Here is a 25,443-nt window from a genome sequence, read left to right on the forward strand (position 1 = left end):
GGGGGCGGGGCTGAGGGAGGGCGGGCAGATTAGAGACAATGTCTGAAAAGTATCTGACACTTAGTAGGTGCCTCTCTCAATAAAGCAAGAGTTCTTAACCTGGAGTTCATGGACACTTAGAGGATATATGAATAAACTTCAGGAGAGGGCCTAAGAATCTCGCTACAAAGTATCTAATCTGTATCAGTTCAGTTCAGCTCAGTCGTGTCTCTTTGCGAACCCATAAACCGCAGCATGCCAGGCCTCCCTGTCCATCACCAACTGCCGGAGTTCACCCAAACTCATGCCCATTGAGTCGGTGATGTCATCCAACCATCTCATCCTCTGTCGTCCCCTTCTCCTCCTGCCCTCAATCTTTCCCAGCATCAGGGGCTTTTCAAATGAGTCAATTCTTCCCATCAGGTGGCCAAAGTATTGGAGTTTCAGCTTCAACATCAGTCCTTCCAATCAACACCCAGGACTGATTTCCTTTAGAATGGACTGGTTGGATCTCCTTGCAGTCTAAGGGACTCTCAAAAGTCTTCTCCAACACCACAGTTCAAAAGCATCAATTCTTCAGCGCTCAGCTTTCTTTATAGTCCAACTCTCACATCCATACTGGAAAAACCAAAGCCTTGTCTAGATGGACCTTTGTTGACAAAGTAATGTCTCTGCTTTTTAATATGCTCTCCAGGTTAGTCATAACTTTCCTTCCAAGGAGTAAGCGTTTCTTAATTTCATGGCTGCAATCACCATCTGCAGTGATTTTGGAGCCCCCCCAAATAAAGTCAGCCAGTTTCCCCATCTATTTGCCATGAAGTGATGGGACGGGATGCCATGATCTTAGTTTTCTGAATGTTGAGCTTTAAGCCAACATTTTCACTTTCCTCTTTCACTTTCATCAAGAGGCTCTTTAGTTCTTCACTTTCTGCCATAAGGGTGGTGTCATCTGCATATCTGAGGTTATTGATATTTCTCCTAGCAATCTTGACTCCAGCTTGTGCTTCTTTCAGCCTAGCGTTTCTCATGATGTACTCTGCATATAAGTTAAATAAGCAGGGTGACAATATACAGCCTTGACGTACTCCTTTTCTTAGAAAGTATCTATTTTGTATATCTCTATGCGCATTTTTTTTTTCGGGAAGAAGGGCCTTAGCTTCCATCAGCATTTTAAAGGGATTGTGAAACACAAGAGGTTAAGAACCTCAGTGATGGACCGTAAAGACCTTGAGGGATTAGAGCCGACCTTTCAGGGTTTAACACGTGCTTTCTCATGCATATATAGTTTCTAATCTTCCCAACAGTCCCTCAAAGGAGGTGTTAGTAGTATACCTATTTTTCAGATGCGAAAACGAAGAAGCGGTTAAAAAAGGCAAGAGTTCCTACAGACGATCTAGCCCTTATTCGAAGCCGAGAACTGAGAGAGGCTCAGAGAACCCAGTTCCAGTAGGAGCTCATCGCCTCGGCCGCCTCCCACCTCGCAGGTTCGTATCCCCAGCGCAGCACACGACTGGCGGACGCTGCAGGGATCTTGACTGAGTGAAATCCACCTCCCGCGGCGGGAGCCGAAAGGCTCCGGGGGCGCGGAGCTCCGCCCCACGCCGGGCTGGGCCCGCCCCCGCTGCGGTCGGTATTGTCAGACGGTTCCCGGCGTCCCTCGGTTTCCTTCGGTAGTTTCCGGCAGCGATCGGGAGTTTCTAACGTGCCCCTTGTAGTCTCTCGGCTGCCGTCCTCGCCACCGCCGCCCCTCTTTTCGGCTCCCTCTCCCCCACCCCCCCGCGACCGGGCCCGGCTGGCTCCTCTGTAGCTACGGGCTGGGCAAGATGGCGGCCTTCGGGATCTTGAGCTACGAACACCGGCCCCTGAAGCGGCCGCGGCTGGGGCCTCCTGATGTGTACCCTCAAGATCCCAAACAGAAGGAGGTGAGTTCAGAAATTCGGGCTCCCGGGGGGCCAGGGGCCAGCGATCGCCATAGGAGGAAGCACTGATGGCTCGGGGAAGCGGGGGCGGGGCGGCTCTGTGGGAGCGCAGGTCCCGAAAGGGGGAAGAGTAAAGTGGACTGGTGTCGGAGAGTAAGACCTGCGGGAGGTGGGGGCTGGTTCCTGGGCTAGAACCCGGAGTGATGTTGGGGCCACGCCGGAGGCGCCCCCTCTACACACACACACCTCCGAAAGTTGTCTGAGACGTCTGGGTGAACTAAGGCTGCTTGTAAACTCGCAGGGGAAGAGTGCTGTTGAGCAAGCTCTGGGGATTGGGAATCTTAGTACTGTGGGGGTGAGGGCAGGGTCCAAATGAATATAAGATATTATTTTTAAATAACAATGTGTTATCTACTCCCCAATCCTTTTCCTATTTTTTTTCCACCCTTCTTCCCTTCTCTTCTGCCCTCTTCCACCACCACCACCACCTCCCCCAAGGAAGAAAAAAGCTAAAATGTTGTTTTCCTGCCTCAGGATGAATTAACGGCCTTGAATGTAAAACAAGGTTTCAATAACCAGCCCGCTGTCTCTGGGGATGAACATGGCACTGCCAAGAATGTCAACTTTAATCCTGCCAAGGTGAGACAACCCGTCAGGCTGAAGGAAAAGGCTGGAAGCATCTGAGAGGGAGCAAAGGCCGTGGGTTGGGAGTACGTAAAGCGATGACCTAATTGGCGGTGTTTTCCTTCGTAACCTAATGCTACCACATTGGCATTTGCCCATCAAAGGCACAGCCACCTTTCTGCCCCTTCTTCCCACCCTGAGGTGTAGTTTTCTTCCCTCAGATCAGTTCCAACTTCAGCAGCATCATTGCAGAGAAGTTACGTTGTAACACCCTCCCTGACATTGGTCGAAGGAAGCCCCAAGTGAACCAGAAGGACAACTTCTGGCTGGTGACTGCACGATCCCAGAGTGCCATAAACACTTGGTTTACTGATCTGGCTGGCACCAAGCCACTCACACAACTAGCCAAAAAGGTGAGGTACTGTTTCCTGTTCTTCAGGCCAAAGAGGGGAACGTGAGTACCAAGTACCCTCTGATTCTCAGATTGAAGTACACGGGTGTCAGCTCACTGGGGTGAGAGAGGTCTCACTGTTTGCAATGTCCATTCAGGTCCCCATTTTCAGTAAGAAGGAAGAAGTGTTTGGGTACTTAGCCAAATACACAGTGCCTGTGATGCGGGCCGCCTGGCTCATTAAGATGACCTGTGCCTACTATGCAGCAATCTCAGAGACCAAGGTTAAGAAGAGACATATTGACCCCTTCACAGGTGAGTAACTCCTAGTACCAAGGGTCCTACCACTGATCACTTCAAAGAGTGGTAGAGAAACCTTGAAATTACTCTCCTTCCTCATCTATATTCCTTGCTTCTGCTTGTATCTTGCATTCACTCAGTTAGTAAACTTCAAGTGTCTTGAGTATCTACTGTATGTGCACTGGGCTATAAAGATAATCACTACCTAATCCCTGCTCTTAGGATGCTTATAGTCTAGTAGGGATGCTAAGGCTTCTGTACAAATCCCATAATTAAATATAGAAACATAGTGTCAAAAGTGGAGGCAGGGGTTTCCTTGGTGGCTCAGTGGTAAAGAATCCACCTGCCAGTGCAGGAGACATGGGTTCGATCCCTGATCTGGGAAGATCCCACATGCCTCGGAGTAACTAAGTCTGAGAGCCACAACTATTGAGCCTGTGCTCTGAAGCCCATGTGCCCCAACTACTGAAGGCCTACACACCCTAGAGCCTGTGCTCTACAAGAGAAGTCACTGCAATGAGAAGCCTGTACTCCACAACTAGAGGCTAGCCCCACTTACCACAACTAGAGAAGCTCACGTGCAGCAATGAAGACCTGGAGCAGCCAAAAATAAATAAATAATATTATGTAATATAAAAAAAGTGGAGGCAGAAGTTTCTTTGAGAATTCAGTGAACAGAAAGGTTATTTTCTTTTGGGGATACCTGGAAAGGCTTTAGGAAGGTGACATTTGGTTTTTGTTTTAATTTATTTTGTTGAAGTATAGTTGATTTATAATGTTGTGTTAGTTTCTAGTATACACCAAAGTGATTCAATTATACATATGTGTGTGTGTTTATCTATATTCTTTTTTGCATTCTTCTCTGTTATAGCTTATTATAGAATATCGAATGTAGCTCTCTGTGCTATACAGTAGGACCTTGTTGTTGAAGGTGGCCTTTGACTAGAGCCTATACGGGGATGAATAGGATTTAGAAACATGGTGACTGGGAGTGGGGGTGGGGGACAGAAGGTGTTCTAAGCAGAGGGACACTGTAAAATAGCCATCTTCCCATCTTTTTTCTAGAATGGACTCAGATCATCACCAAGTGCTTATGGGAGCAGCTTCAAAAGATGGCTGAATACTATCGGCCAGGACCTGCTGGAAGTGGGGGCTGTGGCTCCACTATAGGGCCCTTGCCCCATGATGTTGAGATGGCAATCCGGCAGTGGGACTACAACGAGAAGCTGGCCATGTTCATGTTTCAGGTAGGAAGGAGAGTGTGTCATGTGGCATGGAAGTGAGCCTGACCTCATACTCTGCCAACATGGAGCAGAGTCCACCTGCCACCTTGCTCCACTCGTGGTTTTCCTTGTCCTTTCATTTACTTTCTCTGCCTCATCTCTAATAGTCCCTGTTCAAAACTCATCCCCTTCCCACCCCTGGTGTCCATAGGATGGAATGCTGGACAGACATGAGTTCCTGACCTGGGTCCTTGAGTGTTTTGAGAAAATTCGCCCTGGAGAGGATGAATTGCTTAAACTGCTGCTGCCCCTGCTGCTTCGAGTAAGGCCTAGGATTTGGGGGAGGGGGGGTCTCAGGAGGATTTGAGGAGATATAAAGCAAAAGTGCTGTGTCCCTTGGAGAGAACTGGGGGGGGTTTGATCATCGTGTCTTCACAGTACTCTGGAGAGTTTGTTCAGTCTGCATACCTCTCCCGCCGCCTTGCCTACTTCTGCACACGGAGACTGGCCCTGCAGCTGGATGGAGTGAGCAGTCACTCATCTCATGTGATGTCCGCTCAGTCGACAAGCACACTGCCCACCGCCCCTGCTCCTCAGCCCCCAACCAGCAGCACACCCTCCACACCCTTTAGTGACCTGCTTATGTGCCCTCAGCACCGGCCCCTAGTTTTTGGCCTCAGCTGTATCCTTCAGGTAGGTACTGGGGGGTCCCATGCAGGTATTAATATTAAGAGGCATCTTGAGAAGAGTCAGGTGCTTGTCCTGGAAAATGGGAGTGATTCTAACTTGGGGACAAAAGTAGGCACTGAGAATTTGCTTGGAAACTGTTGGCTTCTCATTCATGGGGTGTTAGTTCCTTTTCAGTTAATACCCATCCAGGCCTAAATAGCAGACCCAAAGCCTCTAGGAGGGTAGATGAGAAGAGGGGCTCAGAGATGGAGTGGTGCCACCCCAGGGACTCAGAATGACTTTGGATCAGAAACCAAAGGGTCGGGTCTTATAATGGGCTTCTAGACAGGTAGCCATGGAAACCGAGTTTGACTTAGCTCTTTCTGTCTGGCAGACCATCCTCCTGTGTTGTCCTAGTGCCCTGGTTTGGCACTATTCACTGACTGATAGTCGAATCAAAACTGGCTCACCGCTGGACCACCTGCCTATTGCCCCCTCCAACCTGCCCATGCCAGAGGGCAACAGTGCCTTCACTCAGCAGGTAAATCTGACCAATAGCCTGGTACCCCCAGGGGACTGGGATGTGACAGAAGTTACCCATTCAGAAATAGTGACCTAGCGCCTGCTACTGTTCTTTTAGCCTGGAGCCCTGGCCTTTTTTTTATTTTTATGCTTTACTGTATCCTTAAAGCCCTTCTTTTTGCAGGTCCGTGCAAAGTTGCGGGAGATCGAGCAACAGATCAAGGAGCGAGGACAGGCCGTTGAGGTTCGCTGGTCTTTTGATAAGTGCCAGGAAGCTACTGCAGGTGGGTGCCAGAAGACAGACAGCAAGAAGAATGTTTGAGGAAAGGATCAGGATGGTAAGGACATACAGATCTGAGAGTTGGTGGAGACCAGGCCTCTAGTTAAGTCCCCTTTACCACTTTTCCTCCTTAGGCTTCACCATTGGACGAGTACTCCATACTTTGGAAGTGTTGGACAGCCATAGTTTTGAACGCTCTGACTTCAGCAACTCTCTCGATTCCCTCTGTAATCGAATCTTTGGATTGGGGCCTAGCAAGGATGGGCACGAGGTAATAAGCAAGAAGGGGAAGAGAAGTAAAAAACAGAGCAAAAGCAACAGTATATATGAGGGGAAAGTGTGGTGAGGCACTGAAGCCAGAGGATGTCTGAAGAGACAGCCTGTCTTACTGAGCCTAGGCTATTTTAGGATGGAGTCTGCTGCAGCTGCTAAGTCGCTTCAGTCGTATCCGACTCTGTGTGACCCCATGGACTGCAGCCTACCAGGCTCCTCCGTCCATGGGATTTTCCAGGCAAGAGTACTGGAGTGGGGTGCCATTGCCTTTTCCAAAGATGGAGTCTAGTTGCTGGGACATTGGAACTTGGTTCTTTGTCCTCAACTCTACCTCACTTACCCTGTCTTCCTTTGGTCTCCAGATCTCCTCAGATGATGATGCAGTGGTATCATTACTGTGTGAATGGGCTGTCAGCTGCAAACGTTCTGGTCGGCATCGTGCGATGGTGGTAGCCAAGCTGCTGGAGAAGAGACAGGCAGAGATTGAGGCTGAGGTTAGGGGCAGCCCATGGGGCAGTGGCAGTGGGGATTGAAGCCAGATTGAGCTGGTAGTGGGACCAAAGTTGAAATTGTGAGAGTGAAGAAGTGGTAGAAAATGTACAGGGAAAGTTGAGGACATAAGGCAAAAGTAGAAAGGAGCGGAACCATGTCAGAGTTAAGAGAAGCGACCAAGGTGCAATTGGGAGATGGTAAAGAAAATGGGAGTCAGGGGAGGGGAGTGGAAGTAAAAACATTGGGGATGGAGGCAGAACAGTCAGTAGTTCAAAGATTGCACATGGACGAGTGAAGAAATAGTTGAAACCCAAGCTCACAGTCTGTTCTCTCATATTACAGCGTTGTGGAGAATCGGAAGCTGCAGATGAGAAGGGTTCCATTGCCTCTGGCTCTCTTTCTGCTCCCAGTGCTCCCATTTTCCAAGATGTCCTCTTACAGTTTCTGGATACACAGGCTCCCATGCTGAGTATGGACCTGCCACTCTCTGGTTCCCTCTGCCTAGGCTCAGCCATCCTGTCATCAGAAAGCATAGTAAAGGGCCTTCTGGGATATATTTCGGTCTTGAGCTCTAGGCATAATGACTTTTGAACATAATTCTAGTCTTTGATCATCTTACAGTTCAACAGGGTCAAAAAATAAAGACAAGAATAAGCATGAGAGCATGCAGTTGATGCACTTTCACGTATAAATAGCAGAGATGCTGTATTCCTTTAGGAGATGGTGTGTGGGGCAGAAGGTGGAGTAGAACCAACCACACTTCATCCCTCAATAGTTTTGGTTTTGTTGGGGTTGTTTTTTTTTTTTTTTTTTGAGTCATTCCTATTCTTGTCTACTTCAGGTACCTAGTAGCACCATGCCTTTGGTGTATCTCTTTCTTTCTGCCTGACTCTTTTCGTGCTCCTCTAACTCATCTTTTCTCCTTCCCTCTCTCCAGCGGACCCCCGAAGTGAGAGTGAGCGAGTGGAATTCTTTAACTTGGTACTGCTGTTCTGTGAACTGATTCGACATGATGTTTTCTCCCACAACATGTACACTTGCACCCTCATCTCCCGAGGGGACCTTGCTTTCGGAGCCCCTGGTCCCCGGCCTCCTTCTCCATTTGATGACCCGGCTGATGACCCAGAGCGCAAGGAGGCTGAGGGCAGCAGCAGCAGCAAGCTGGAGGTGAGTGAGTTTTTCCTTGTCCTAGATTGTTTCTTCTTGATAGCCCCATCTTCCTGGCTCCAGGAGTCCTCTGAGAATCCTTTACCAAGTAAGGAGGGTAGGATTTGCTTAGTGTTTTGCAGTTTAGCAAGCACTCTCAAGTTATTTACTTTTTTCATTTGATTCTCACAACAGACCTGTGAGGTATTGTTTTTCTTTGTGGGGGGCTGTGTCACACAGCTTGTGGGATCTTAGTTGCCCAACCAGGGACTGTGGCAGGAAATGTGCCGAATCTTTGCCACTGGACCACCAGGGAATCCTCCCCACATCCCCATGAGGTATCCTTATCCTCATTTTAAAGCTGAGAGAAACCAAGGCCTGCAGAGATTAAGGGACCAGTCAGGGCTTGGATCTGGAACCAGTGCTTTTCCTAGTATGGGCTCCTCTCTTCAACTCCAATCAACCTTTTGAGATGGTGGGGAGCAGCTCCTCAGGGCTAAAGCAGCTTCGCTTCTGTTCTCTACACTCAGGATCCAGGGCTCTCAGAGTCTATGGACATTGACCCTAGCTCCAGTGTGCTCTTTGAGGACATGGAGAAGCCTGATTTCTCAGTAAGTTACATACTGGTGTGGAAGCATCCAGCTCCTGAGGTCCTTCCATTAAGCCACTTTGGGGAGTTTCTTTGTGCACCCCCCTCAATCCCTTTGTCTTCCTCTAAACGTTCTGCCCTTTCACCTTTCTCTTAGTTGTTCTCCCCCACTATGCCCTGTGAGGGGAAGGGCAGTCCATCCCCTGAGAAACCAGATGTTGAGAAGGAGGTGAAGCCCCCACCCAAGGAGAAGCTAGAAGGAACCCTTGGGGTTCTTTATGACCAGCCGCGGCATGTGCAGTATGCCACACACTTTCCCATCCCCCAGGTACCGTTCACCAACACCTTCCGACCCTCTGTTTTGAGCCCAGGTTTCTGTCCAAGGACTTTGCCGAGGGGTTGGAGCTGTTCTTGAGGGTGTGGTATGCTGGGAAGGGTTGGAATGCTGGGGTGCTGAGGGGCATGGAGCATGCTTTTGAGAGGAGGGAGAGTGATCCCTGCTGGAGTCTGATGGTGCCGCTGGGATGCAGGAGGAGTCATGCAGCCATGAGTGCAACCAGCGGTTGGTCGTACTGTTTGGGGTGGGAAAGCAGCGAGATGATGCCCGCCATGCCATCAAGAAAATTACCAAGGATATCCTGAAGGTTCTGAACCGCAAGGGGACAGCAGAAACTGGTGGGTTTGAAGCACCTGAAATGGATCTCCCCCAAAGAGCGCCTTAGTCAGTCTTCCCTTCCCCAGCATAGGGAACTCCCAGTCATGTCCCAATGTCCTGTCTCTTGGAGTCTCCTGAGAGCTCTAGTCCTTTTGAAACTTCCCCCCTCATTCCCCCCCTCTGCAGACCAGCTTGCTCCTATTGTGCCTCTGAATCCTGGAGACCTGACATTCTTAGGTACCTCACAGTAAGCCCCATACTACCCGCCCTCCCTCTCCCTTCCCTCCCTCAACCTAGCACTTCCCTGTACGTATTCCTCTAAGGTCCACATAGTCTGTGGTCCTTCAAACCTTTGCTTCACTGGTCCCTTCCCTTCATCCCTCCCCTACCCCTTCCTTGACCCTCCCTTCCCATCTTCCCTCTTCCTTCCTTCCCTTCCTCCCTCCCTCCCTCCCTTCCTTCCCCTTTCCCTCCCCACCATAGCCTTCTCTCCATACCCCCCCACCCCCAGTTGCCTGGTTATCTTCCCTGTCCTGACTGGTCCCTTTCAACTGTCCCCTCAGGTGGGGAAGATGGACAGAAGCGGCGACGAAACCGACCTGAAGCTTTTCCCACTGCCGAGGATATCTTTGCTAAGTTCCAGCACCTTTCACATTATGACCAACACCAGGTCACGGCTCAGGTGTGGGCCTAAGTCCAGCCCCCTTCCCACATTCTGGCCTCCTTGTCCTATTTTCCTTCTCTCCTTTTTTCTCCCCCAGGCAGGCTAAGCCTCCTGTTGTCACCCCCTTTCCCCATCATCCTTTCCTGCTGCCCTGGTTCTTCTCACCTCTCTCCACTCCCATCTCACTCCCGCTGCCCTTATCAGGTCTCCCGGAATGTTCTGGAGCAGATCACGAGCTTTGCCCTTGGCATGTCGTACCACTTGCCTCTGGTGCAGCATGTGCAGTTTATCTTCGACCTCATGGAATATTCACTCAGCATCAGTGGCCTCATCGACTTTGCCATTCAGGTAGGGGAGTTGGGGAGATGAGGGAGGAGGGAGTTTGTGCAGTACAGGGTCACAAGGACAAGAGCAGAGGCTCAAGCCAGGGTCCCAGGTTATTTGGAGGGACCAAAAGGCTAGTGTGGGGGGAGTGGCCTGTGAGCTAAGCCAGCAGGAATAGAGACTCAAGTGCTCCCTGGGGAGGCCTGAGAGATGGATTAGAGCACTGGGCACAGACTGTCCTTCCACTGTGGACTTCATAGGATTGTATCCTGGATACTGGGTAGATCATTGATGTGGCTTGTCGTTAATAGAATAAAGGGCAGTGGCATATGCCCCTGGGGCCCTTCCAGGCTGAGGCATCTCTAGCAGGAAGGGCTCCAGTTTTCTCACAGGAAGGGGAATGAAATGATGTATAACATTCGAGGCTTCTTGTTTTTCAACCCCAACTCACTCTGCTAGCTGCTGAATGAACTGAGTGTAGTCGAGGCCGAACTGCTTCTCAAATCCTCGGATCTGGTGGGCAGCTACACCACTAGCCTGTGCCTGTGCATCGTGGCTGTCCTGCGCCACTATCACGCCTGCCTCATCCTCAACCAGGACCAGATGGCACAGGTCTTTGAGGGGTAAGTGGGGCTTCAGAATAACCAAAACCCATGGGGCCCTGGTGAAGGCTTTTGGAAATGACCTGCAGAGAACACATAGGGCTCTCGCAATGCAGAAGTGCGTGCCTTCCTGGTAGGGAGGGGAGAAAACATTGCGGAGGGACAGGAATCTTGGCGCCCAGACCTGCCATTGCTCCAGGCACGACCTTGTCCCTTCTCGACAGGCTGTGTGGCGTAGTCAAGCATGGGATGAACCGGTCCGATGGTTCCTCTGCAGAACGCTGTATCCTTGCATATCTCTATGATCTGTACACCTCCTGTAGCCATTTAAAGAGCAAATTTGGGGAACTCTTCAGGTAAGAGAGGTGGAAGGTAAGGGGTAGAGAGTGGGACCTCATCCATCTCCTCGCTAGCATCTAACTCAGGAGCAGAGCACAGCCTCCCACCCTGCTGTGTCTGCAGGGTCATTTGGGGACAGTGTTCTTGGTCCCCAGAGTGGGCCTCCTTCTTCATCAGCCTTGCTTCCAGCCCACGCCTGCAGGGCCCAGGCTCCTCCTCCCGGCCTTCTGGGGCCCCTGTGCCTTACCCTCACTGGGTTTCTTTCCCGCCCAGTTGGTCGGCTTTGTCCTATTTCCCCTCTTCTTGCCTTAAGGCCCTCAGTCCCTCATTTTCTCCTTTCTGTTCTTTTCTCCTCTTTCCTGACCATCCCTCTGGCTCACTAGCACTTCCTCAGTACTGCTCTCTCCTCTCCCCTACCTCTGCAGTGACTTCTGCTCCAAAGTGAAGAACACCATCTACTGCAATGTGGAGCCGTCAGAGTCCAACATGCGCTGGGCACCCGAGTTCATGATCGACACTTTAGAGAACCCCGCCGCTCACACCTTCACCTACACGGGGCTAGGCAAGAGTCTTAGTGAGAACCCTGCTAACCGCTACAGCTTTGTCTGCAATGCCCTTATGCACGTCTGTGTGGGGCACCATGATTCGGATAGGTATGGGGCGTACTGAGTGAGGCATGGGCACCACGCTCCCGCCTGATGTTGGGAGGGATGACTTGCCCGGGAGGTGCCACAACCTTGGTTATAGCCGGGGTGGAGATGAAAAGTTAATGAGTCTGAGGTTTTGCCGGAACAAGACTTTTGCTGAGGGCATTTGTACTTTTCCCCAGGGTGAATGACATCGCCATCCTGTGTGCAGAGCTGACCGGCTATTGCAAGTCACTGAGTGCAGAGTGGCTGGGAGTGCTTAAGGCCTTGTGCTGCTCCTCTAACAATGGCACTTGTGGTTTCAACGACCTCCTCTGCAATGTAGATGTGAGACTGGGGGTGGGGGCGCACAGGGCAATCCCCAGGGCAGGAGTCTGCTCCCAGTGACTGTGAGAGCGGAGGGACAGCTTTATGCAGAATGGAGGCCCAGCACTCAGAGTAGAGGAACTCTCTGCACACTGAGTCCTGGTGTGTGTCTGCTTTTTTCCTCCAGGTCAGTGACCTGTCTTTTCACGACTCCCTGGCCACTTTTGTTGCCATCCTCATTGCTCGGCAGTGTTTGCTCCTGGAGGATCTGATTCGCTGTGCGGCCATCCCTTCACTCCTTAATGCTGGTAAACTACCAATTCGTGACCCCTAGAAAGTCTAGATCCCCAATGTCAATACACACTCAATGGCCATACTCTCCTTGTCCAGTGTGGGGCTCCTGGTGGCACCAGAAGCCAATTCTGTTGTGTGCCTCAGGCTGGGAGGGGCCCCTTTCTGACCCGGTACCTGTATCCCCAGTCTTCCCTGTTCCTGACCCTTCCAGGTTCTCCCCTCTACACTATAGAACAGTTGGCTCCCTCACCTCTCCTCCAATGTGTTATCTCCTTTTGCCTGACCTCAGCCACCGTTTTAGTGCCTCACCACCCACAAACCCACATATAGCCCACCTTCATCCTTTCCCCTCCTCTGTGTCTTCTCTGTAGCTTGCAGTGAACAGGACTCTGAGCCAGGGGCCCGGCTTACCTGCCGCATCCTCCTCCACCTTTTTAAGACACCTCAACTCAATCCTTGCCAATCGGATGGAAGTAAGTGACTCCGTCCAAGCTAGCCTGCCAAGGATAGTGTGGCTACCCTACCCCCACCATTTCTACTCTGGCTTCACCTGACTTCAGCTCTCTCCCCCAGACAAGCCTACTGTAGGAATCCGCTCCTCCTGTGACCGCCACCTGCTGGCTGCCTCCCAGAACCGCATCGTGGATGGAGCTGTGTTTGCTGTTCTCAAGGCTGTGTTTGTACTTGGTATGGGTGTAGAAAGAGTGGTGCCAAAAGTGTGTATAGGGTGGAATGCCAGCTAAACTACAAAGGACAGTCTTTCTGTCTCCTAAAGGTGGTCTCTCTGACCTTTCTGGAGGATAGGAAGGAGGGAAGTATGTTTCTGTCCCATAGGGCAGGATTTGGGGAGTACTGCTTCTGTGACTCTGGGGAAGGTCTCCACACAGCGTTGGAATCTCACTTTGCCCTCTGTATCTCCCGCCCATGAACCATAGGGGATGCGGAACTGAAGGGTTCGGGCTTCACTGTGACAGGAGGAACAGAAGAACTTCCAGAGGAGGAGGGAGGAGGTGGCAGTGGCGGTCGGAGGCAGGGTGGCCGCAACATCTCTGTGGAGACAGCCAGTCTGGATGTCTATGCCAAGTATGTGCTACGCAGCATCTGCCAGCAGGTCAGTCTCACCTTCTCCCGCAGACCTCTTAAATGCTGCTATATAATATAGTCCTGTTTCCTGTCATGATCACACCACCTCTCCGCCATACATCTTGTCCCTCACCAGCCCCTGGTCCATCCCCCTTATTCCTAAGCCCCTCACTAGTTGCCCCAGTCCTGATTCTTGGCTTCCTCAGGAGTGGGTAGGAGAGCGTTGCCTCAAATCGCTGTGTGAGGACAGCAATGACCTGCAAGACCCAGTGTTGAGCAGTGCCCAGGCCCAGCGCCTCATGCAGCTTATCTGCTACCCGCATCGGCTGCTGGACAGCGAGGACGGGGAAAACCCGCAGCGGCAACGCATCAAGCGCATTCTCCAGGTAGGCCAAGGTGACGGGGGTCTTGGAGGAAGCGGTGGAGCCTGAACCTGAAGTGAAATGATGGGAGCCTTGAGAGAAAAAGAGAGGGGGAATTAAGTAGGAAAATGAATGATATGGACAAAAGGTGCTCCAGCATGGGTTTCGAAGTCAAGCCAATATGGTCTAGACTCAAGAGTGGACCATTGGGTGAGAGCACACAACTGGCTGGAGTAGGGCTTTGGCTTATCAGCAGGAGACAGAGCATCTGGGAGGTCTCGGTTTTGGTCTTATGTGTCTGGCATGTCGGTCGTAGCTCAGTGATGAGTAGTAATGCTGTTGGAAAGCTACTGCATATTGAGTGGCTGCTTCATGCTGGGCACCATGTTCAGCACTCCATGTAGATTTCCTCAGTTAGTCTTTACAACCCTTTGAAGTAGGTATGAATATCCCTGTTTGAGCATCAGTGAAACTGAGGCTTGAAGAGGTTAAGTAACTTGCCCGAGGTTCAGTAACTCACGCAGCTGGTAAGTTTAGAGTCAGTATAGGAGCTCAGGTCTGCCTGCACCCTTCCTGCCTCACCACACTGCTGCAGACATTCATGTGACTGGGGGGTGGAAAAATAAAGCTGTTGAGGAAAACCTAAAGGAATGAGGCCTCTTCAGTTGAGAGAAGATAATGCCTCAGAGAGATTAACTAAGACTAGCCCTCGGGTCTGTAAAGGACTTTAAAAACAGGAGCGGCGAGCTTCAACTTCAACATCAAAGATTTAAGTTAAGCATTAAGCAGAACTTCCTGATGCTGAGGAATGTGAGGCTCTGGAGCAGGAAACTGGGGAAGATGTGAAATTTTTCCAAAACCACATTTGAAATAGGATAGTTTTTTTCAGCCATTTTGGATTATTTAAGTGTGATCTTTCCTAAAGAGGGGAAGTCGAGGGCCCTTTCAGACCTCCAGGCATATGTGATTCAAAGCTGTGAGAGATCAGGGGATGGCATCAGGGTATTAAGTGGCTGGGATGACACAGTGATGACTAGCTTGCTGATGGGGTCTGTCACAGAACTTGGACCAATGGACCATGCGCCAGTCTTCGTTGGAACTGCAGCTCATGATCAAGCAGACCCCTAACAATGTGAGTGGTTCCCAGACCCTCTCCAATGCTCACTTCCAACAATATGTTTCAGGGAAGGGGGCTGCCATAGAAGAGCCTAGGTTCTATCTTTGGGGTCTGGAGATAAGAGAGGATGGGAAGATGGTGGATATGTGGAGCCAATGATAAGGGACATGGGTTGAGAGTGTTGAGGCACTGAGCTGTGGGGAAGGTTGGCAGCTGTGGTAGTAGAGGCTGTTTCTGTGGCCACAGCTGTAAGGGGGTATGTAAAGGAGAAGATGGTGGGGCACTAGAGAAGTGCTACAAGGTGCTGGAGGGCATGACGCCCAACAGAGTTGTATCCCTACCCTCCCATCAGCCTCCACGAGTGCCTTCCTCTGTCCTCAGCTCCTATCTCTCCTACTATCTCTTTGCCTTTGCCACCAGCTAACCTATTTACCTCCCCTGTGCCTTTCATCCTCCTTAGGAGATGAACTCCCTCTTAGAGAACATTGCCAAGGCCACAATCGAGGTTTTCCAACAGTCTGCAGAGACAGGGTCATCTTCTGGAAACTCTGCAAGCAACATGCCCAGCAGCAGCAAGACCAAGCCTGTGCTCAGGTTGAGTAAAAATGTGTTAGGACCCATCCCCTTCTGAGTTTTCTCTTCCAGTAGTGTAAGTGATTTCAGCTGCCCGGAGATGTCAGGCACGTCCATCTAGAAAAGAAAGGAGGGACTGTTCCAGCCTTGCCTGGCTCCTCTGTAACCCTGTGCATGCCATCTCTCCAGCTCCCTAGAACGCTCAGGTGTATGGCTGGTGGCTCCTCTCATTGCCAAACTGCCCACCTCAGTCCAGGGGCATGTGTTAAAGGCTGCTGGGGAAGAACTGGAGAATGGCCAGCACCTGGACTCCTCTTCCCGCAAAGAACGTGATCGACAAAAGCAGAAGAGGTAAAGCGGCTGTTGTGGGGCTGGGATTGCGGAGTGGAAAGGAGAGGAGGCCCAGGGAGGAAGAGAAGTTGGGGCAAAGAGGTAAGGATCAAAATCAGAAAAAGGTACAATCGGAGGAGAAGAGAGATGGTCAGACAAGAGGCTAGATCTTAAAAGAGTAGAGTCGGGGGCTTAGAGGAATGAGGTTGGAAGTCACCTGACCTGGTCCTGTTCTTTTTCTTCTCCTCCTATCTCTAGCATGTCCCTGTTGAGCCAGCAGCCCTTCTTATCCCTGGTGCTGACATGTCTGAAGGGGCAGGATGAGCAGCGTGAGGGACTCCTCACCTCTCTCTACAGCCAGGTCCACCAGGTATGGGTCTTTGGGCCTGGAGCTAGGCAGGAGGGCAGAGGAGGATGAAGTCAAGAGGCCACTTATGTACTCTTAATCTTCAGTATTTTCTGACAAGAACACCCTGGGTGCTTTGGCATGGACACGACAAAATCCCTGAGCTGTATGTTGTACTTGTTTCTGTCTTAGATTGTGAATAATTGGAGAGATGACCAGTATTTAGACGATTGCAAACCAAAGCAGCTAATGCATGAGGCACTCAAACTGCGGCTCAACCTGGTGAGAGGGGGAGCCTGGAAGAAGGAGGAAAGGGGTGGAGCTAGGACCGCAGACAAAGAAGCCCCAGCCCAAGAAGGCGAGGATGCAGATGAGGGCCCAGGCTCGCCTGGATCTTCACGAATTAACCCAGCTCTCCTGAAGGACGTGGGACCTGAAAGTGGTTAAGGAGACTGTATCCTTGCAGGGACCCTGTCTCAGTATTATAGATTCTGGCTGGGCCCGAGAAGCCCTAGACACCTATTGTGGAGTGTTCAATGAGATCCTGGACGTCCTTTGGTCCAACTCCATCATTATATAAGTAAGGAAACCAAGGCCCAGAGAGGTCGAGAATTAAGTCGTTGGCCTGAGATCACATAGCCCAGTTCTAATCTGAGCTTCCTTAAAGGCTGGCCTCCGCCCCTGAGCCATCTGACGGACTTGTTGTGGCCCTGGCAGGTGGGGGGCATGTTTGACACAGTGCAGCGCAGCACCCAGCAGACCACGGAGTGGGCTGTGCTCCTCCTGGAGATCATCATCAGCGGCACTGTCGACATGCAGTCCAACAAGTAAAGCATCCCCCTCCCCTCCCTCCACTTTCGTCCCCAAGAGGAGCCCCTCCCCAAACCAGGTGCATGACCGTGGCAGTAGATGTGGCTGACGCTTTGGGCTCTGAGTTCCAGGGTCTGGGGTTTTTCGCACAGTTTGGGTGCCTGCTCCCTGCTCACGTCCAAGCCGGCCGTCTCTGTCTGTCTGAAACTCCTTCTCCTCTGGTTTTCTCCCTGGCTTCCTGCTATAGCGAGCTCTTCACCACTGTCCTGGACATGCTAAGCGTGCTCATCAATGGGACCCTAGCTGCAGACATGTCCAGCATCTCCCAGGGCAGCATGGAGGAAAACAAACGTGCCTACATGAACCTGGTGAAGAAGCTGCGGGTGAGCGGAGGGAGCGAGGCCTAGAGGCCTCCTCCCTCTTCCTTGAGGGAGTCCAGCCTCAGTGACATCATCCTGCCCGCCTACCCTTCCCTCACACGTCTGTGTCTTCTTTGTTACTTGTTTAGTGAGGATTTACTGAGGGTTTTCTTCAGGCCAGCTTCTATGCTGGCCCCTGAGAGGTCCCATTCCTTGTTTCCTGTGTCCTGAAACTCTTGTCCCGTCTTCTTGTGCCTGTAGAAAGAGTTGGCGGAACGCCAGTCGGATAGTCTGGAAAAAGTTTACCAGCTGCTGCCACTGCCCAAGCCGACTCGAGATGTGATCACGTGTGAGCCGCAGGGCTCCCTTATCGACACCAAGGGCAACAAGATTGCTGGCTTCGACTCTATCTTCAAGAAGGAGGCACGTTCCATTATCTTCCCGCCCCCTGCTTCCTGCCTCCCACCTTTGTTCCCCTTTGGGCCAGAACCTCCCCTGCTTTAACTTTGTAGCTGCAACAAGTTCATCGGGCTCCAGGAGGAAGCAAGAACCATCCCTGGGGTGTTGAGATAATCACTTAATTTTCCTCAAGTATCTTCTCCCTGTCTTGGGATTCTCATTCTCTTTCCTTGGTCTCTCCTTTCACCCCTCCCCACTACCCATCATCCCCACCACCTTTGTACCTGCCCCCCATTTCTCAGCACCCCAACCTCTTTCCTCTGCCCCACCCACAGCCCATCCTGTTCCACCCCAACCTGCACCCCACCTATCTGCCTGGCCGCTGGCCCACATCTCTTTAATCCCTGCATCTTTGTCCTCCCATCCACCTATCTCAGCATAGTTTTCTCGTCCCCTCTTTCTGTGAGTTGCAGTATTTATTGAGTAATCATAATTGTGTGTGGTAGAAGGAGAGGAGAATAAAGATGTGGGGTTCCAAGTCTGAAGCCCAACCCATTCCTATAGGTGTTCTCTTCATTGCTTTCCTGCTTATTTGTCTCTGTCTATCTTTCTGTGTCTCTCTCTCTCTCTCGGCCTGTCTCTCTCTTCCTGTTTTTCTCTCTCTCCCTGTCTCTGTCTGTCTCTTTGGCTGCCTTCAGTCTCTCACTGCCTTTTCTTTCTCTGCCTTCCTGTTTCTATATCTGTCTTCCTCTGACTGTCAGTGTCTGTCTCTGTCTCCCTCTGCTCCCTACCGTCCCCTCTTCATTCTCCCTCCCCTGTGTGTATATCCATGTCTGTCTGTCTTCCTCTCGCCGTCTTCCCTGAATCTACCCATGAACTTTTTTTTTTCTTTTGTTGCCAACAGATACTTTTCCCTCTCCTGCAAGCCTTCAAGGTCTATGTTATATTTTCCAAGTTTCAGCAGCTCACTATTTCTCATTTTCTGGAGCAGGGTCTTCAAGTTTCCACCAAACAAAAGATCTCTCCCTGGGATCTTTTTGAGGGCTTGAAGCCATCAGCGCCACTGTCTTGGGGCTGGTTTGGAACAGTCCGGGTGGATCGGCGCGTGGCCCGTGGAGAGGAGCAGCAGCGGCTGCTGCTGTACCACACACACCTGAGGCCCCGGCCCCGCGCCTACTACCTGGAGCCGCTGCCACTGCCTCCAGAAGACGAGGAGCCCCCTGCCCCCACCCTGCTAGAGCCTGAGAAAAAGGCTCCAGAGCCCCCCAAAACTGACAAACCTGGAGCTGCTCCACCCAGCACTGAGGAACGCAAGAAGAAGCCCACCAAGGGCAAGAAGCGCAGCCAGCCTGCCGCCAAGACGGAAGTGAGCTCCGCTGCTGCCGTCCCATGCGTGTCTTTCCCAGCCCCGCTCTCTTCCTGATCCTGGCTGTGGGAGGGCTGGGGGCATTTGAGGAAGGAGTACTTTTAGAATTAAAACAATAAGCCACATAGCTCCACCTCCTGTTCTGCCCTCCTTTCCCACTTGACCCCAGCCCTCTCACCTTCCTCCCCTGCTGTTCACACAGGACTATGGAATGGGCCCAGGCCGAAGTGGCCCCTACGGAGTGACAGTGCCTCCAGACCTCCTGCACCATGCCAACCCTGGCTCCATCTCCCACCTTAGCTACAGGCAGAACTCCATAGGCCTCTATACCCAGAACCAGCCACTGCCGGCAGGTAAGTACCAGCCACTGGGTGCGAGGGACTGACCCGAACATTCCTCCCATCTGAAGGGCGATGCCACTTCTCCCAGGAGCTATGGATGCGCGGGGTGCTGAGCAGGGGACGGAGGGACAATGAGCCTAAAGAGGTCAGCTGGCCCCTCTTTCCAGGTGGCCCCCGCGTGGATCCATACCGCCCCGTGCAACGGTTACCGATGCAGAAGCTGCCTACCCGCCCACCTTACCCTGGAGTGCTGCCCACGACCATGACTGGTGTCATGGGACTGGAACCTGCCTCCTACAAGACGTCTGTGTACCGACAGCAGCAACCTGCAGTGCCCCAAGGACAGCGCCTGCGCCAACAGCTCCAGGCAAAGATAGTGAGAGGGGCCGTAGGGAGGGCCGTCAGGGAGAGGGGCTTTTGAAGGTCACAGGAATTTGGGGTCTTCACAAGGACATGCAGAGTGGGAGATGCAAGAAACGAGGTGGCAGAAAGCATTTCCAGAGTTTGAGTTTGTTTCCTTTTTCCCTCTAACAGAGTCAGGGGATGTTGGGACAGTCATCTGTCCATCAGATGACTCCCAGTTCTTCGTACGGTTTGCAGACCTCCCAGGTAAGGGCGCAAGGTGGGGAGGCTTGGGGAGCTCAAGGCAGGCTGGTCTGCACGCCCCAGGCTCTGACGTCCTCCCTCCTCCTCCCCTCCAGGGCTATACTCCTTATGTTTCTCATGTGGGATTGCAGCAGCACACAGGCCCTGCAGGTACCATGGTGCCCCCCAGCTACTCCAGCCAGCCCTACCAGAGCACCCACCCTTCTACCAATCCTACTCTTGTAGATCCCACTCGCCACCTGCAGCAGCGGCCCAGCGGCTATGTGCACCAGCAGGCCCCAACCTACGGACACGGGCTGACCTCCACTCAAAGGTATCCAAGTGAGCCAGGGATGGCGGAGACCCTGAGGCTTTCGATTTGGCAAAACCTGGGCCTGGATGTGGTGAGACTAGTCAGAACTTTTGGAGGCTCAAGAGCACGTACCTGGCCACTTGGCCTGTCAACACAAAATGCCAGAGCTGGAAGGGGCTCTGGGGGCCAGTTCTCTCACGCCTGCTTCCCAGCGTCTCTTTGAGAACCAAAGAGGATAAATCACTTATATGCTTATGAGAAGGAAAGACCCAGAGTTCATAGATGCAGTGTGTGGGAAGGAGTCATCCAACTACCATTAGAGCAGTTTAGTGCTGGAATGGACCAGCGAACACATCCTCCCACCTTACTGAATGTCAGTTAGGCCTTACTTAAGACATTGTAATCATGTCTTGAGGTTCTGCAGCTTAGGGTTGAGAACACTGGGGAGTGGACCAGAAGAAAAGTCCCTTACTTAGAGGTACTGATTAAGTGCCCACTGTGTGGCTAGCACTATGCTAGGACCAGGTGGGGTGAGGAAAACTATTTGAAAAAAAATCCAAAGTCCTTCACCACACAGAATTTTTACTCTAGCTGGGAAGAAGAGACTTATTCAGAAGAGTACTTAGAGAATGTGGTAGTGAAAGATACAATCAGCTGTGCAGTTGGGTGCTGTGAAATAAAATGGGAATTCAGACAAAGTGGGGGATGATATCACTGTGGGCCTAAGTCATCAGAGAAAGTTTCATGAAGAAGGTCAGACCTGAGTTGGCCTTTGAAGGATAGCTGTGATTTGGATTTGTGGGGAGGAGGAAAAGGAGGGGGATCCCAGGTAGAGGACGTAGCATTAACAAAGACATGTAGGGTGGCTGGGAGGACAGGTAGGAGAAGAGCTTGGCTGGAGTTTAAGATTCATGCCAGGGAAGGAGTAGGGATAGGCTGGGAGTGGACAGGTTGAGAGAGAGCTTGGAATGCTTGGCACTGGGTTGAAACACAATCCCAGAAAGTGCTCTTGATCAGGAAAATGATGTGATGATTTGGGCATGTTGAGAAATTAACGTGGGTCTCGTGGAGAGGATGGGCTTCCCTTATAGCTCACTTGGTGAAGAATCTGCCTGCCAATGCAGGAGACCTGAGTTCGATTCCTGAGTTAGGAAAACCCCCTGGAGAAGGAAATTGCAACCCACTCCAGTATTCCTGCCTAGAGAATCCCATGGACAGAAGAGCCTGACAGGCTACTGTCCATGGGGTCACAAGAGCTGGACATGACTTAGCGACTAAACCACCACCACGTGGAGAGGATGCAAAGGGAAGGTGACAGAAGATGAGACAGGGACCCAGCCAGTAGCCTGTTGAGGTGAAGTACAGATTGGAGTCAGGAAAGTGTAAGGAGCAATAGAACTCAGCAGTCTTCAACACCCTGACGATAGTAATAAGCTGAACAACCTCAGTGAGTGTTTATAGAATAGCTAGCCTATGCTCAGACTGTGTTTCATTTTCATAAGAGAAAAACAGCTACAACAGAATTGAAAAATCCCTAACCATGAAGGTTAGGAGACACTAAAGTAGGGGGTTGTCTTTGCTCCTCATTCCCCAGCTTAGTAATCTGTCAGAAGCCAAAAAGGCTCTTCTGGTTGGTGACAGAAGCTAATGAAATCACCTGTTGGTGTTTCTTTGGGGTCAGAGACCTGGGGCTCATCTGCCCCTCTCCCCCGACAGCCCATGCCTTGATCTCTGCCTCTCCTTGTCTTTGTAGGTTTTCCCACCAGACACTGCAGCAAACACCCATGATAGGTACCATGACCCCACTGGGCCCCCAGGGTGTCCAGGCCGGCATCCGGTCGGCTTCCATCCTGCCTGAGCAGCAGCAGCAGCAGCAGCAACAGCAGCAGCAGCAACAGCAGCAGCAGCAGCAACAGCAGCAGCAACAGTACCATATCCGGCAGCAGCAGCAGCAGCAGCAGCAGCAGCAGATCCTGCGGGTAAGGCCCTGGGATTTCATCTGGGACCTGGGAGACGTAGGAGGAGGAGGAGGGGGAAGAGGGCATGGAGAGGCACAGGCTCTTCTGGGTGGTTCTCCTATTATATAGAGTGAAGTAAGTCAGAAAGAGAAAAACAAATGTCACATATTAACGCGTATATGTGGAATCTAGAAAGATGGTACTGATGAACCTTTTCTCAGGGCAGCAGTAGAGATGCAGACATGGAGAACACACTTGTGGACACAAGCGGAGGGATTGAGAGGGTGGGATGAATTGAGAGCGTAGCACTGAAAAACATACATTACCACATGTAATGGAGAAGGCAATGGCAAGCCACTCCAGTACTCTTGCCTGGAAAATCCCATGGATGGAGGAGCCTGGTAGGCTGCAGTCCATGGGGTCGCGAGGAGTTGGACACGACTGAGTGCCTTCACTTTCACTTTTCTCTTTCATGTATTGGAGAAGGAAATGGCAACCCACTCCAGTGTTCTTACCTGGAGAATCCCAGGGACGGGAGAGCCTGGTGGGCTTCTGTCTATGGGGTCGCACAGAGTCGGACACGACTGAAGCAACTTAGCAGCAGCAGCAACAGCGCCACATGTAAAATTAGAGCCAGTGGGAATTTGCTGTATGACTCATGGAGCTCAAACCCGCTGCTCTGTGACAACCTAGAGGGGTGGGAAGGGGCGGAAGGGAAGTTCAAGAGGGAGGGGACATATGTACACCTATGGCTAATTCATGTTGATGTATGGCCAAAATCAAACAAATATTATAAAGCAATTATCCTTCAATTAAAAATAAATAGATTTTTTTAAAAAAGACGGAAAGATAGAATGAGGCAGTGCAAGTACCTTAAGTACCCGCAGGGGAGCTGGCACATAGTGGGGCCTTGAGAAGCTAGTTCCCTCCCCCCACCCTTTTCCAGGGGTCCCGGTTGGAGAGAGTTGGGGGTCATCTGCTGGGCACTCCAGATTAGATTTTCTCTGCAGCTCCCTGAGCAGGGAAGGCAGCAGACCCAGAGTTCCCTGTGCTTGCTCTGCTCTCCCTGTCCCTCCACCACTGAGGTTCAGCCCCTTGCTCTCCTTACATGGATCTCTTCTGTCTTCACGGCAGCAGCAGCAGCAGCAACAGCAGCAGCAGCAGCAGCAGCAGCAGCAGCAACAGCAGCAGCAACAAGCACACCAGCAGCAGCAGCAGCAGGCGGCTCCTCCTCAGCCCCAGCCCCAGTCCCAGCCCCAGGTAGCTGCTGGACTCCAGCCCCTACCCCCCGCCGCCACTAGGGCGGCAGCATGTGCAGTTAGGGAGAGGCAGGAGGCAAGCCCAGACCCTCTACAGAGGGGTGGGGATGTGAGGATGGAGAAGGATGGGGAGCATTCGAGTTCCATCTTCCATGTCCTGTTTTCACCTCAGTTCCAGCGCCAGGGGCTTCAGCAGACACAGCAACAACAACAGACAGCAGCTTTGGTCCGGCAGCTCCAACAACAGCTCTCTAGTAAGCCTGCCTTCCTGCCCAAGGAGTGCCCCCACAGAATAACTGTGGGGGAGGGAGGGTAGAGGTCAAAGTAGCTGAGGTGATTGCTTCAGGGCCAGCTTGTGGGGGGAAGCATTGCCTTCTACCCCTTTCCCTTGGCACCTGAGTGGCTCTCCTCATGCAGACCCTCGCCCCCGCTCAGCTGCCCATCCCTGATAGTCTCTGGTTTTTCACAGACACCCAGCCACAGCCCAGTACCAACATATTTGGACGCTACTGAGCCACCTGGAGGAACTGCTTGTGCACTGGATGTGGCCCCACCGTTTCCTTTTAATTCCCAGTCCTCTTCCCGGGCTAGCACCAGTAGTGGTTGGGGCTCTTCCCTTAGGCTCGATTTTTAATGAGTTTTTAGTATTTTTGTTAATGTGAGGCATTGAGCTGTTGGGTTTTGTATATTATTTATATAGAGACCCCAGAGCTGTTGCACCCAATACACAGAGCTTCTTTGCAAAGGAAGTGTGTGAATCTGCGTGTCCGGGAAGGGCGGGCTCTTGGAAGGGTGTGGGGGCTGGACCAGGAAATCGGCACCTTCATTCTGTTCAGATCATCTCTCCTGTTCACCTTCCACCCGCTACATTTCTGAATTCTGATTGGGTTGCTACCTTCTCTTCCTTTATCTAACCTGGCAACACGTTAAAACTTGGAGCCTTAGTCTCTCAATAAGGGCAGCTCATCTTCTCATCTAGATGGTGCGGCTTCTGTATAGCTTGTCTCCATGGAGGAAACACTGCTGAGATTGGGGAGGAGCCACTGGATCAGGGGAAAAATCACTGGAACCTGATTCTCCTTCTACCCACCCCACACGCTGGGTTTTGAATAAGCTTCAGGGTGGGGGGTGGGGGTGACAGACACTGCCTATCCTTTGGGCTACCTTGTATGGTCCCCATCACGCACCAAGTGATATCCTAGATAGAGAAGTTCCCTGAGTCACATTTCTGGGACAACACATTGACCTCCATTGGTAAGTGTTGCCATCACATAGGTGGTGGAAGGACAGAATGGTTCCAGGAGGAAAAGAAGCCAGTGAGAGGAAGCGCCCTTTTCTCTCTCTGCTCTGTTGCTGGAACTGCTTGTTTCACATGGTCCATCTTCACAGTTACCTGGAGTGACCTCCTCACTCCCATCTTAGAGTAAAGAAAACTCAAAAATGTTGCTCTGGAGTCATATTTGGAACTGTGGCACAGCCGTTTTCAGCGCCCTTGCCTTCAGGTTTGGGGCTCAAGATCTAAGACTATCCATGAGAAGCAACTAGTTTACTATCATGGAGCCCTCTGGTGGGGCTGGAAGAGGCCAGTCCCAACCTCATAGGTGGGTGGTACCTGATGATTGGACAACTTCAGGATACCATCCAGGCATAGTTGCACTCTAGCACTGGGAAATGTCAGGTGTGCTGGTAAAGCCAGGAGCACCAATCAATACCCAAGTTACAAAAAAAAAAAAAAAAGTCCCTCTGAGGTCCACGAAGCCTTTGCTCAAGGAGAGGAACTGTCCAACAGGATAAAGTTGAACATAACTGCCTGAAGCTTTCTTCTGCCCTGTGTTATCCTGACAGAAACGTTCTGAAGAACTATACGGGTAGAGGCTTGGCTGGGATAAGGAACTCTCAGAGGGGCTTCGGATGGTGGGCTAATGAAACTGGACAGGTGCCCTACACACAGAACACAAGACACTGAGACAGCCGGGTCTGGAGTGGGAGAGACTGACATGGTTG

General features: G+C 51.6%; 1 protein-coding gene across 8 annotated transcripts; it reads left to right on the forward strand.

Annotated features, from left to right (window-relative positions):
• Positions 1–1,654: 1,654 nt before the first annotated feature.
• Positions 1,655–24,196, forward strand: MED12 (mediator complex subunit 12). 8 transcript variants are annotated; one of them, XM_055438519.2, is made up of 46 exons: positions 1,655–1,901; positions 2,433–2,537; positions 2,744–2,935; positions 3,072–3,228; positions 4,279–4,460; positions 4,648–4,758; positions 4,875–5,129; positions 5,500–5,646; positions 5,812–5,911; positions 6,042–6,178; positions 6,543–6,674; positions 7,015–7,141; positions 7,610–7,839; positions 8,349–8,429; positions 8,565–8,735; positions 8,938–9,082; positions 9,249–9,299; positions 9,626–9,744; positions 9,931–10,074; positions 10,510–10,673; positions 10,877–11,008; positions 11,417–11,644; positions 11,821–11,965; positions 12,132–12,252; positions 12,610–12,711; positions 12,812–12,925; positions 13,174–13,349; positions 13,528–13,707; positions 14,744–14,815; positions 15,261–15,394; positions 15,563–15,724; positions 15,962–16,073; positions 16,242–16,331; positions 16,767–16,876; positions 17,107–17,242; positions 17,480–17,641; positions 18,522–18,983; positions 19,186–19,336; positions 19,492–19,700; positions 19,859–19,933; positions 20,026–20,080; positions 20,156–20,243; positions 21,976–22,201; positions 23,315–23,440; positions 23,612–23,693; positions 23,909–24,196. In XM_055438519.2, exons 1-46 carry the CDS (start codon positions 1,803–1,805, stop codon positions 23,950–23,952), a joined length of 6,543 nt encoding a protein of 2,180 aa, XP_055294494.1. In that variant the 5' UTR covers positions 1,655–1,802; the 3' UTR covers positions 23,953–24,196. The 8 variants fall into 8 exon arrangements, with proteins under 8 accessions (XP_055294494.1, XP_055294497.1, XP_055294490.1 ...); XM_055438522.2 differs by having other exon boundaries at positions 18,609–18,983; XM_055438515.2 differs by having other exon boundaries at positions 20,026–20,243.
• Positions 24,197–25,443: the final 1,247 nt, after the last annotated feature.

Source organism: Moschus berezovskii, chromosome X (assembly GCF_049115385.1).
Source record: "Moschus berezovskii isolate FMDL1 chromosome X, NW_MosBer_1.0, whole genome shotgun sequence".
In the NCBI taxonomy this organism is placed as follows: Eukaryota; Metazoa; Chordata; class Mammalia; order Artiodactyla; family Moschidae; genus Moschus; species Moschus berezovskii.